Genomic DNA, 14,657 nt, shown 5'->3' on the forward strand with positions numbered 1-14,657 from the left:
CTATAGTATTTATTAATATTTTTGAATTTGAATGTAACACTTTTGTGCTTTTGTCAGTCATTTTTAAAATATTTCTATAATTTATTTTTTCTTTTAATTTTACTTAAAGCCTGTTTGTATAATGCATTATAAAGGGTTATTAAAGGCTAATGCATTAATTATTCATAATGTGCATTGTAAATAATTATAACTTAATTTAAAATGCATAGTGTAACAATGAATTGTTAAGTATTATAATGTATTAACTGTGGTTACAATTATTCATGATTGTACAATGCATTATAAGGTGCATTACAAGGCATAATTAATGTTTAAAAACTATAATGCATTATACATACAGGCTTTTGATCTAATATGTGTATTTTATTTATTTCTGCTTAATTCAGTTGCCAAAATCAATGTTAATAGTTTTAGTTAGGAATAACAACACTGTTATCAGCTTATTAGTATTTTATTACAGGGAAGAAACATTCTTTTAAGCATCTGCTTCTTTTGTGTGCTGCGCAAGAAAGAAAGTCGCAAGTTTGGAATGACATGAGAGTGATTCAATGACGGAATGTTCATTTTGGGCTGAACTGTCCCTTTAAGGTGTATGTTTGTGTGAGGGGCAGTTTGGCGCTGTGGCCTGAAATGTCTCGTGTGGCTGACACTGCTAAGGCCATGTGCCTGAACTCTGTTGCATTTGAGAGGGGAGGATACATACATAAACACACACACACAATAGTCTCATGCTGAAGAGAAAGCAGGGAACGGGTGGGTTGAAAGCTTATCACAATCAGACACATGGACTGTGTGTGTGTGTGTGTGTGTGTGTGTGTGTGTGTGTGTGTGTGTGTGTCAGACCTTCGCTGGTGTCAGTGCTGATCCTCTTCTACAGCCCTGCTCTCCTCCAGCCAGCCAGCCAGCGCTCAAAAACAAACATGTTTTGGAAACAGCTCTCTATGGCACGCCATTGGCTGCCAGGAAGACTGATCGGGTCTGACTGGTTCCTTAGCACTTCAGTATGATCTGATCCTGAGAGACACCCCTGCTCAGATATATTTTAATATGTGTTTGTTAATGTGTCTCGAGAATTTTAGAAGGCTACGTCTCCATGTGTTTGCCCAAGCATGAAACAAATAACAGAGCCGTCATAGATATACATATTAGCGTATTCCATATGTTATGGAATATTACATATTCCACAGCACTAGGGCCTCTCATATAATGTATGCAAAGAGCCACACAAGGAAGATATGTGTTCTGTCTTGGGTGTTTGTGCCATTTTCTATTCCTCACACAGTATATTTTCAGCAATGAAATGTGGGTTTCCTAGTCAACTGATTGATCTTAAAGAACATAACATTTATGTTTTAAAAGCTTTCCATCCATCCATTCTCCAAACCCCTCTTATCCTCTGTAGCGTTGTAGGTAGAGGCTTTCCATAAGCTGATATTGTGTCCGTCCAAACTTGTATGTGTGCTAGAACAATTTATGCATGATTTTTTCTGAATGCTAATGAAATCATGTTAGATTTACCCATGATTACACTTCGGTTTTCATTGACTAATGATCTGGTATTTAGGGGTTTTCTCATTTTAAGCTCTTAGTTTGTAGGCAGAGCATGTTCTTGTCTGGATTTGACTCTTTAGAATTTGAGATTTGCACTTTGCAAAAAAAAATATATATATATATTTTTGGATTATTTGGTAGAAGTGCATCAATGAATTTTTCAGATTTTAAAGCTTTTAATACGATTGATTAATAAAGCAGAGAAGTTGAGGAAAAGCCCAAAAGTTATTAAGAGACACAATAAATAAAATAATTGAATTATGATTTATATCTCAACTGGAATTATTGCTTTAAAAAAAATTATAAATAAATTTGCAGGACCAAAAGTAGTTCCCTTGAAGAATCACCCATATGCATGTGTATTTATTCAGCTCTTTTGAAGGTAATTAAAGAAAAACATGTAAAAGCCATTAAAAATTCTCTAGCTTTTATTATTTAATTTGTCTTCATATAAAGGTCATAAAGGGAATAAAAAATTACAGCCCATGTATAAACTCATTTATCATCTTATAGCCAAAACCAATTAATTGGCCTAGACAGACTCTGATGGAGTCACGGATTACATTATTTTTAAACTTATTGTTGTGCACTCTCTTTCTGTGTGTGTACGTGTTCCTGTTTTGTTCTTTTGTTCTGTCCAAGCCTGTAATTTCATTCTTGCCTCCCCAGAAAATGTCAGCCCGTTCAGTAATCAGATTACTCATAGTTTATGGCTTTTACTGAGGTATTAATATGTTGTATATGTTGTTCACTTATCACTACCGTCAGTGGCTGGCAGGACTCCAGGCCTTGTTTATGGAGCTCTCAGCACCGCTGGTCTACAGAACATCATTTGTGACTCAAAGTCAACATGAAACTGTATTCACAAACCATTTAACTCCTGTAATGTGATGTATGATGAATGAAAAAAGATTCCTTTATTCATCAGGAATTGATAGGATTGTGTGTCTGTGACATGATTTGAATGATGGGGTTGAAAAAATAACTCTGTACCTTTGAAAAAGACGATGTCAGTTGAAAAGGAACAATGAAAAATATGACCCCCACCCCCTTTGGATTTACATTCACCAGTGAATAGTTAATATTAAGAGCAGGAATGTAAATAATTTAGATTTTATGTTGACTTAAAGGGATAGTTCATCATTTGCTCTCATGTTCAAAACCTGTATTTCTTTCTTTTGTTGAACACAAAAGAAGATATTCTGAAGAATGTTGGTTGCCAAACAGTTGCCGGTAGCCATTGACTTCTATAGGATTTTTTTGTTCCCTTATATGGAAGTCAATGACTACCAGTAAATGTATGGTTACCGACATTCTTCAAAAACCTTCTTTTGTGTTCAACAAAGTAACTCATACAGGTTTTGAACAACATGAGGGAAAGTAAATAACAGAATTTGAGCTATCCCTTTAAAGGGATCATATTCTACACTTTTGTACAATTATGTGTTAATTTTTCCGCCTTATCATGTTAGTCTTTTTTTTTTTTATTTTTTTTTTTTTATTAAAAACAGTCATACATTGAAAAAAAAATATTGGTGTGTAGAAACAATTTTCCCTTATTAGAAATTATTAGAAATGGCTAATAAATTTTATAAACAGTTACAAAGAAATTACATGTAACACATTGAATCAAACATTACATTTTGAAGTAGAAAAACTGAAATAGTTAAATTTTTGTGAAACATACTCCAGTAATCTAAAGTTTTATTTACAGTACAACTTTGAAAAATCTTTTTTTAGTGTAATATAGACTATTTTCCTTCTCCTATATGAGCATTAAGATTAAACAGGCTGTTTTTCTACTGTACCTTTAAGACTTCTTTATGTAAATAACCTCCATTATGATCGGCTAACCTCAATGTACCAGCATAGTTCATAAGACTAAATACTGAATTGGCGTTGTTAAGTAAACATGGATGAACATGTTACTTGCATATGAATCTGAATTAATTGTTTTGAGTTTTTATAGTCTGAGCGGACTGGAGAATGTATTTTATTATTAGTTTTCCATGATATGTTCCCTTCGTTTTAGTCCCTTAGTTCTTCCCATCATTCCATACAAGTCTGTGCTGTAGGGTTATAGAGGTCGACCACACACACACACACACACACACACACACACTCACAATCTCCCTGGACTGTGATGTATTTGCAGGAAGAACCAGTCATAATGTATCCTGAAGAGCTGGCCTGTGAGGATTTGGCTTATTAGCCGTGTCTGTTTATCTCTGGTATTCTCCAGAACCATCATTTGTGTAAAGATTATACTTGACGGAAAACACAAACTGAACTGGCGAATGACAGATGTTCAGAATTCCAGAAAATCACACGGTGTTAAAATAACACTGAAAAGCAAATGCTTTCGTGAACCGCTGCTTTCTGTTTAAGGAACACACAATGCTATATTCACTTTGATAACACTTGAATTCAAAATAAGCTGCTTTTGTTCATTTCGAGGCCACTTTTAACTTGTTTTGTGGTTAAGAACAGTTGTTTTGTCAGGGTAGAGAATCACTTTAGTCATTGGGGCGCCGCATTTATCCATGCTTTGAGCGCCACAACTGCAGGATGTTCTCTGCATGTGTGTGTGTGTGTGTGTGTGTGTGTTGTCTGCACTCGGTGTGTGAATCTTGTTTCATCTGTGCCTGGCTTGGCTTTGTGGTTAGTTTCTGGCATGTTGCTCAGGTCTTGTTCTTTTGAAGTGCCAACAGTGCAGCAAAAACCTGCATAACATACTTTCGCAAGTACCCCGGCACACATACACACTGCGACAGACAACGAAATAACTCATGATTTGTTATTTTACCTCAGAGATTCCAATCAAGAGTGCCAAATAAAATAAACCAAACCTTTAATCAACATAATTAAAGCATTATAAATGTTCCTTGTCACTGTTTTATTAGAGGGGCTGGCAAATGCTAGTGGGAGGCTGCAGGAGGGTATCTATGTGTTACTGTAATGGTCTGATAACAGGGCTGCACAAGTTGCTTCTTATCGGGTTCTTGTCCCAAGCAGCCGTTGTCTTAGTTTAAATGCTCTCCAAGTGGAGACGGAGTTAGTCAGCTGGTCCTGAAGCATTAAAGTAGCGATTGTGAGCTCCCTTCTACACTTCAAAAAGGGCATTATTTTGAGCCTGTTCTGTTGTTAATAATATTGTGGGGGAGTCCTCATTATTATGATAGTAGTAATAGTATTTTTGTAGTATTGATTATTTTAGTTTTATTCTATTTATTATATATTATTTATTTTTTCTTAATTGTTTAAATTTTTTTACTTTTTATATTTATTATATTTATTACTATTCTTAGTAGTAGTAGTATTAGCAGTAGTATTTGAATTATTATTATTAATTATTTTTATTCTATTTTATATATATTATTATTTTATTTATTTGACTTTTTAACATTTATTTATTTATTATTATTATTACTACTATTAGTAAATATAGTAGTAGTAATATTTAAATTTAATGTTGGCTATTTATTTATTATTTATTTATAATACAAACGTATGTGTCACTGACTAGAAGTAGTACAAATATTTAATTTTATTATTGATATTGTTGATTTTGTTATTTTTACTTGCTGTTAAAGCTGACTATTTATTTTTATTATTGGAAGTAGTAGTATTAATGTAGCATTGCTTTTATTTATTATTCTGTTTATGATTGTATTAATTATATTTTTACTAATGGTTATGTTATTATTATTAGTAGTAGTAGCAGTAGTAATATTTTAATTTATTTTATTTAATATTTATCATTAATGCATTTATATTTATTTATAATTTTATTGATTATATTTTTCTAGCTGTTATATTTTGTTTTACTTAGTATTTTAATGTATTATTTTATCATAGATTTTCATTCATTGATTTATTTTTTTTTTTATTACCTTAAGTTTTACTGACTAAAATCTAAATATTAAACTCGTTGCTTTGAGAGAACTATGCACAGAAATCATGAGGGCTCATTTAAGGTTTCCCTGAAGACACTTGGTAAATACAGTTATCTTGTGCACTCCCATGATGCTCTTTCCATATGACATCTATAGCCCCTTCTAAACACATGGCTTCCTGTATTCTCACACACGGCCTTGATAAGCAGTCACTAACAGGCTGGTTGGAGAGGTTACAAAGCCTGTGTGTGACAGTGTGTGCTGTTTATTTGTCTTTCTCTGAGGCCGTCAGAACACATGTCAATGGCTTTAGCTGCTCTCAGGCCCAGCTGCTGTCTGCTCTGTTCAACTAACACCTCACTAAATATCACACAAACACCCCACTAATGGGTCACATTAGGGCGAACTATGAACGTGTGCGTCCATGTTACTGCTTCATTCTGTGCCATCCATATCCATCTCACCCAGAGAGACATTGTATTGCTCAGATGTTACTCTTTCATAGCTCAAGATTCCTAGTGGAGGTTTCAGATGTTTCTCCTGAATTTTAATTTTTTTCAGAAAACATACAGTAAGATTATAGAGTAGCACTAAAAAAATTAAGATTTTACTTAGAAATATATGAATTAATATGGAAATTTCAGATTTTTGATTGAAATGGTTGGCATCTTGGAAAATATGTGCACAGTTTGTCATGTTGAGGTCTGTATGGAAGCTTGTGTCTGCCATAGGATAAAAAATAAATGCAAATGACTTCATCTCAGAATTCTGACTTTTTATCTCACAATTCCAAGTTTATATCTCACAATTCTGACTTTTTTGACAGACAAAAAACAGAATTGCACCGTTCTGGGAAAAAAGTTGGATCTCAGATGCACAAGACGTAGCAAAAAGTCTCAGTTTAGTCTCAGTGCTATCTTTTAGAGATCAGAATTGTGATTTTGTTTCTAAATGGGCAGGTTTGTGCCAGGTGTAAGCGAGCAGCTTGCGTTCGCTTGCACATATGCATGAGATTCACGAACTCCGTAATAGCGCTCAGCTAGTCAAACATTAGCGCTAAGTGGTAATACTTTATGTTGTACTCGTGTGCGTCTAGCTGCCTCTGTTTCGTTCCATAAATAGGTTTGGATGTGATCGCTAAATGAGGACTGGGTGGTCAATATCCTGCAGCATCTGCTGTCTGTGTGAGCGTCTCTCTGTATCTGCCTCTCTCTCTCTGGAGGTCTCGTGGTTTGAGGAGATGAGCAAGACCAGGGGGCTCCACATGTAAACCAGTGAACACATCCAGGCTGAGAAATAAACAGCCTAAGAAATGCTCCTGTGAGCTGCGTGTCTCGTTTCCTGCTGGCACTCTTCCTATCTTCACACACTGCACAAAATGTGTGCTCCCAGCCTCTCAGAGCTCTCTGAAGTGCGCTGGCCCTGCTCTGCTCTGGAGGTGAGAGATACACCCGTGTCATGAATAGAGACAATAGCCAGAGGTTTCCTGCTCTCACTTTCCATGGAACTACTGGGTTTCATTAGATGAGACTGAAAGAGAAGGGAGTGGATGCTAGTTAGATTTGCGAGTAAGTCGATATTTTTATTTATTTATGTTATCATTATTTTATTTTAGTATGATACCAATTGTAAATCTAATTTAAATCAATCTTTTATTCATATTTATTTATTTTTAAATCAACAAATAATGACTTAAATTTATTCATTCAAATTAACACTGAAATTAATACATTAATGATACTTATTAATTTAAATTAATAATGTAAATTAATAATTATTTGAAAAATCCTTATTTACTAATATCCAAATATTTTATGTTTTTTAAATATTTTTAAATTAATGGAATTGTTTTTAAAAAACTATTTTTGTTATAGAATTATGATTTTTGCATGGTATATTAATTTAGTATTACCTTTATTTATTTATTTATTTATTTATTTATATATATATATATATATATATATATATATATATATATATATATATATATATATATATATATATATATATATATATATTATATATATATATATTAGTATTTCTTAATATTTAAACCACTTTTTCAGTTTTAGTAATTTTTTTTAATGTGCTTCTGTCATTTTCATTACTTTGTGTATATCTATTTATATACATGCATGCATATTATTATTATTATTATTATTATTATTATTATTATTATATTTAGTACTTTTAATATTTCAACTTTGTTTAATTTTCTATTTTTTTTTAAGCTTAGGTTTTTAGTGTAATATATATTATTTCAGCTTTATTTTACTGAGAGAAAAGAGTTTTACTTGGAGTTTTACTCTCTTCTCTTGGGAAAGTAAGCAATCACATAGCAACCACCCATCACACCCTAGCAACTGCGTAGCAAACATGCTAAAACCACTCAGAACAGCTCGTTCGTGTATTGTCTCTGATTATTTTTCTGCTTAAGCAGAACATGTGAATATATGTGTACAATTATTTGTTATGTCGGCAAGTACACACACACAGACAAACTATGTCTAAAAAGAATGGAGAGGAAAAGAGAACAAAAGAAGAAGTGATGTGCAGGGGGAGGTCAGCAGAGAGACTGTTTGATTGCGAGAGTGTCGGGAGATGGCAGAGGGGATAGAGTGGCAAAATAAATGTAGGATTGGAGAGCTGGAAAAGATCTGTCCAGACCTGGAGAAACAAGATACCAGGAGAGCTAGCAAATGACTAGATCTCACAGAAAGCCAGGTAGTAAAGGACTTGAAAGGAAGAAATGTTTTACAGTGGCCATCGCTCGGAGCCACGGGGGATAATGCTTTGTCTAGACAAGCAGAGGTCAATTCATTAACCACTGATTTCTTCCCTGGAAAATTTTCCCAAATGCCTCTGTCCTGGATCACGCAGAGGAGACAAAGCAAACCTCTGCAGGACATGGTCCTTTGTTTGCATTTAACCCTTTAGCCTATGAGCAGCCATATTATAACAACTATGTTATAAGAATTATAAATCCTCACATTTCCATGTATTTCTCCATAAAAGAGTAAACAAGCTTAAACGCTTGTATTTAAAGGTATAGTTCACCCCAAAATTAAAAATTTGTCGTCATTTACTCACCCTCAGGTCTCCAAACCTGTATGAGTTTCTTTGTTGAACACAAAAGAAGATATTCTGAAAAATGCTGGCAATCAAACAGTTGTTGGTCCCCATTGACTTCCATAGTATTTATTTCCCTATATGGATGTCAATGGTGACCAACAACTGTTTGGTTCTTCAAAATATCTTCCTTTGTGTTCAACATAAGATAGAAACTCCTACAGGTTTGGAAACACATGAGGGCAAGTGCATTTTTTTTGGGGGGGTGGGGGTGAACTCCTTTAAACTCTGATCTCCTCATTCCTTAAAAAAGCAGATTTATCCAACCTTGGACAAAATGGAGTAATAGTTGATCCTGTAATAAACTGACCATTAGCATTTCAACACGTTGCTTGTATAGGGCAGATGAATAGCTCTTTGGTATGCTCTGTGGCAGTGCATTAAACCGGTTCGCTCTGTGAGAGGTATGCTGAAAGCTGGCTGGCGCTATGAAAAGCATTCCAGCATTGTAAATATGAAACAATGGAGCAGACTGGTTGTATTCTCACTGCAGAGTTCAGAAATTCAAGTAAACGTCACCCGTTGAGTTTGTGTGAGGTTTTTCTGTGATATCAGTACATAAACATGATTCTCAGGGTGGTAGTCGACTCGAGGCTGTAAACGCTTGGACCGCTCTCATGCTGAACAGCTGCAGAGTTCCTGAGGTTGAATGGGAATGAATGCATTGTTGTTTGAAGATAGCATTCTGACCATTTGAACTCTCTTTAAATTGAATTACCACAGAGTGAGTTGCTTAACAACAAGTCTCTGTTCAAAACCACTAGCAAAATCACAAAATTCAGAACTGAAGAATTGGCTCCCTTTCAATTATTGTATATAAATATATAAAATAATGCAAACTGATTTTTATCTATCTATCTCTCTATCTATCTATCTTTTGTTCCCTTTATCATTCTGTTCTTTTGCTCTATTCAAACTACTGGTTACTTTGAAACTACTTTCAAAGAAGGCTTTGTAAAGCCAACATTCACGGTCTATCTTGACAAATTTAGCTTTTATAGTCAGATGAATTTCTTGGAATTTCCATTCAAATTGCCATTTTGCATCCTGTTGCAACCTTAATTCAAAAGCAGAAACTGATTGTGAACATAAAAGCCATTCTCACTTCACTTCTGAATGGAACACAGCCCTAATTCAAAGTCAAGTTAGGCCATAGACGTCCAGTTTGGTTCCTGTCATGTGACGTGTTCAGAGCATAACATGGTGAGACATAGACTTTAAGGTACTCGATAAGACCGGATTGGATTAAAACGCCAAAAACAAACATAATGGAGCCATGATGAGTTAGATAGAGGAGTTGTTGCACAGTGGTAATCTGAACGTGTCAACTGCCAGCGAGACTAGATTACCGCTCATGTCTGACGCAAAGAATTCCAGGGATGTTCCAACTGATCAGCCGTTGCCGCGGGAGATTTATTACTTTCCAGGCTCCATCCCCACCTCCACTAAACACACATACTGGCACATACAGAGCCACTGACCACGTACAAATTATTTTTAGCGTAAAGACCTGGCAAAGAAAAGCGTAATCCAAGGAGTGGCATCTGGCCTAGTAGTTTATGGGATTAACATAGGGCCCTTGCTCCTAATAGCAATAGCGGATGTTCCTCATTACTTGCTCCATCAACAAATTGCCAGAAACGTCCTATTTATTTTCAGTTAATATACTGTATATCATTTTATATATGGGTTCTGTAGTGAATAGATTATATATTTGGTATATTCAATATATCTGAGATATTAAATGCAAAGATTAGTGGATCTGCAGTGCTAGCTGGTTTGGTTAAAGCTATAGATGATGAATAGTGCATATGTAATATAGGTTAGAGGGGATTTATGGTATGAAGGTGATTGGATAAACACTGTATATGCAGTACAGATTGTATGGTCAGCGTCTTTAGATGCTCAATCAGCTTTTAAAGCCCAAGAATCCCTGGACTTTAGCGCTAAAGCCAGATAGATACTGAAATAATTCCGTGGTGTAGTCAAATGTAAGAGGTGGAAGGAGAAAAGAGAGTTTGAAAAGTGAAAGAAAATGGAGAAGCAGGAAGGTAATTTTGAAACTGTAACTATCAGGAATCATAACAATGATGAAGTGTTCATGTAAAGTTTCCTCTGTATGTTTCCTGTCTTGGGAATTTTGTTGCGTCAAGGAATTCCTCAAACCAAATGAGATTCATTATCTTCTTGTAAGATGAGACCACAAGAGAAAAAAGTAATTATTCTAATAGAGATTTATTTTGTATGGAAAGCATCGAAGGAGATCCATTGTATATTTAACATCCTCGGTGGAGAGGGATAGAGATTATTCTAGAGGGCTCTGGTTGTGCTGTCAAGCTAGACGATTAGTGAAAAATGTTGCTCTCCCTCATGTCATTCCAAACCTTTTTTGCTGTTATTTTTTTCCATGGAACATTGAAGTTTTTACAATGACAGCTTATAGTAAACACTGTGGTCCAAAAAGGTCAAGCAGCACCATAAAAGTAGTCCATATGAGTCTTCTGAAGCCATATGATAGCTCTGTGTGGGGAACAGTTTTAAATTTTAAAGAGATAGTTCACCCAAAACTGAAAGCATTAGACCTCATTGATATTTTTTATTCAACACTTCATAATATCTTCCGAAATAGTTATGTGTTTGAAACAACGTGAGTAAATGACACAACTTTAGTCATAGCAACCGTTCCTTTAAGTTGTTGCTGAAAATCTATTCTTTATTATTGCTCACAAATCTACTTTTATGATGCTTTTATGGTGCTTTTGTCACTTGACATATATATTCACAATGAACTATATAAAAAAGCTGCATGTCGATTCTTCAAATTTTCTTTTTATTTTCCACTTAAAATACAGTTTTCATAATGACATTTTCAGTTGAACTAATTCCAAATATTATATAACACTTAATGTAATAGTACATAAATCACCTCTCATTGCATCCACCCATAAATATTCATGTCAATCACTTGGGACTGAGTGAGAATGTGGGAACACGTTGAAGGTTTTAAAACACTGCATGTATATTTTTGTGTCCTAGAGATCACAAAGGATCTTACATTCATATTGCAGGCAGATTATCATAATTGAGACGCTCTGCCACAGGAATGCAATAAAAAGAATCATGCATTACAGCAGCAGTTTAGGTGTGAACTGATATGCATGTGTGGCGAGAAATGCACACTGAAGGAGCCGTTTTATTTCCTGGTGCGCTAATTCAGGCCACTTTGGAGATTCTGTAAATAGTGCATTACATTGTGCTCTGCATGTAATCCTCTCAGTACTGTAATCATTATTTTAGCACTACAAACAGTGCCGTTCGCGAGGGCTATTTCTGGACCGTTGTTTGCTTGGCGAAGCGTTGTCTGTTCTGAAGCACAAAGAGTTCCCAGAAGCCGAAATCCCGCTCAGTTCTGCTTATGTTGTTTTGTTTTGAGGATCTGATGTTGAGATGTTATTCAGATGTTTCAGGTTCAAGCACTTTTTTCTGTTTCAAATGCCTCTGGAAAAGTGATGTGCATCTACCTGAGGTAAACGTTGCAATGTGTTGCATGCGTGGGCTAAAAAAAATGTTCTTTTAGGAAATTGCAATCATTCCTTGAGACTCACGCAAATGTCCCTGGGTTTGACGTGAACTCTGCCTTTTTGGTGGTCCTCACATAACTCATTGTTTTTACAGAAATCCTGGGGGGCCAGTAAAAAAATCTATATTTTCTGTTCATGCATTAATAATGCATTTTGGGCCAGTTCAATTCAGATTTCCACTGTGTGGATAGTAGGAAAGTGGCTTTTCTATTTGAGGAGATTCCCAAAAGGAGGTTTCTGGAAACAGTTTTCAACAAATTTGTCAAGGTTAGACCCCAAAAAAGAGATTTCACTAGATTTGCGAACAGGAAAAATACACACATCAAGGTTTTTTTTCTCACCACGTGGATTCAGTTTATGTAGAAATATTCATAAATATATAGGGTGAAATCCGTCCAGGTGTTGCCCCGAAGCTGGCTCCGTCAGCTTTAGTTTCAAGTCTGAACACTGCTGAGCAATCAAAGAGAATGTGTGCAAGGTATTTGAACAGCGGCTATTTTATAAGTTAGCATCCGGACTCTGACTCTATTAAACTGGCCTGCCATGACCTGTAGGATTTTTATTTAAAGCGTATACTCGAGTTTCAGTCCAAGTTTCACATTCCCCCCTCTCTTTCGCTCTTCCTCAGGTATGGCCTCGCAAGTGCAAGTCTTCTCCCCTCACACTCTCCAGTCAAGTGCCTTCTTTAGCGTGAAGAAACTGAAGGTGGAGCAGAGTTGCAACTGGGATATGACAGGGTACGGCACACACAGCAAGGTCTACAGTCAGAACAGCAAGCAGAGCGTCTCAGTCGCCCCAGTGGGCATCAACGCCACCAGTCTCCAGGTCTCCAACTCTTCCCTGTCCTACGAACAGGCCCTCCTATTCCCGACCGGCTCGGGGCACATCGTAGTGGCCTCGGCTAGCAGCACGTCTGGAGCAGCTGGTCAACTGTTGGGCAGCACCGGGAGCAGTGGAAGCGGCAGCGGAGGCCACAACCTGACACGCCGCAGCACCGTCAGTCTGCTGGACACGTACCAGCGATGCGGGCTTAAACGGAAAAGCGAGGAGCTGGACAACAACAACGGCAGCGGAAGCAGCGTGCACGTGGTAGAGGAGCAGCAACTGCCCGCACCCATGATCCAGAACAACGCACAGAGCGGGGCCACCGTCGCAACTGCGACCGCCTCCACCACGGCGACGTCCAAGAACAGCGGCGCCAACAGTGAGGGCGACTACCAGCTCTTGCAGCACGAGGTGCTTTGCTCCATGACCAACACCTACGAGGTGCTGGAGTTCCTGGGTCGAGGGACGTTTGGGCAGGTGGTGAAGTGCTGGAAACGCGGCACCAGCGAGATTGTGGCCATCAAGATCCTCAAGAACCACCCTTCGTATGCGCGGCAGGGCCAGATCGAGGTGAGCATACTGGCGCGGCTGAGCACGGAGAGCGCGGATGACTACAACTTTGTTCGAGCGTACGAGTGCTTCCAGCACAAGAACCACACGTGCCTGGTCTTCGAGATGTTGGAGCAGAACCTGTACGACTTCCTCAAGCAGAACAAGTTCAGCCCGTTGCCGCTCAAGTACATCCGACCCATCCTGCAACAGGTGGCCACTGCCCTCATGAAGCTCAAGAGCCTCGGACTGATCCACGCTGACTTGAAACCTGAGAACATCATGCTTGTAGACCCAGCCCGCCAACCCTACAGGGTTAAGGTCATCGACTTTGGCTCTGCTAGTCACGTCTCCAAAGCGGTGTGCTCTACTTACCTGCAGTCCAGATACTACAGGTAAGGCGCTTTGTTGGAATTGCTCCTCTTGTTCACTGTTAGTTTTTCAAGATTCCTGTACTTCCATAGTACTAACTTCTCTTCTTGCAGGTGTGTAGCATAAATACATTAATGGATTAATTGCTTCTGCCATCTTGAAATTATTCTGTACTTTGATATACATGGCAAAAAAAGACTTCGTTTTTTTTTTTATTAGTCCTTTTGACTTAAAACAAGAACAATTTACTTGAGAAGCAACAATGTGTAAGGTATTAAGCCTTGTTTTGTTTCTTGTGTATGAGTGTATGTTGTCTTGCTACACTTTTCATTTTTTTTAAAAAGGATATGAAAATTCTGTCATTAATTACTCGCCCTCATGTCATTTCAAACCCGTAAGTCCTTCTTTCATCTTTGATATTTTTGATGAAATCTGAGAGCTTTCTGACCCTGCTTAAACATCAGTGCAACTAACATGTTCAAGACCCAGAAACGTAGTAAGAACATCGTTAAAATAGTCCTCGTTAAAAGTGATATCAGTGGTTCAGCCTTAATTTTATGAAGCTACGAGAATACTTTTTGTGCTGTCTATGCAGGGTCAGAATGCTCTCAGATTTCATCAGAAATATTTTAATTTGTGTTCTGAAGATGAACAAAGGTTTTCCGGATTTGGAACGACATGAGTGTGAGTAATTAATGACAGAATTTTAATTTTTGGGTGAACCATCCCTTTAACTGGTTTATACTTTAAAAAC

The 14,657-nt window shown here is 36.9% G+C and overlaps 1 protein-coding gene across 1 annotated transcript in view; it reads left to right on the forward strand.

The window, feature by feature from the left end:
* Window positions 1-14,657, forward strand: part of LOC306842715 (homeodomain-interacting protein kinase 2-like) — a 98,029-nt gene that overhangs the window by 13,623 nt on the left and 69,749 nt on the right. The window contains exon 2 of the mRNA XM_079373735.1: window positions 12,786-13,926. Within this exon, the coding sequence (XP_079229861.1) occupies window positions 12,786-13,926 (1,141 nt within the window). The remainder of the gene's footprint in view (window positions 1-12,785; window positions 13,927-14,657) is intronic.

This window comes from Barbus barbus (assembly GCF_936440315.1).
Source record: "Barbus barbus genome assembly, chromosome: 23".
Taxonomy (NCBI): domain Eukaryota; kingdom Metazoa; phylum Chordata; class Actinopteri; order Cypriniformes; family Cyprinidae; genus Barbus; species Barbus barbus.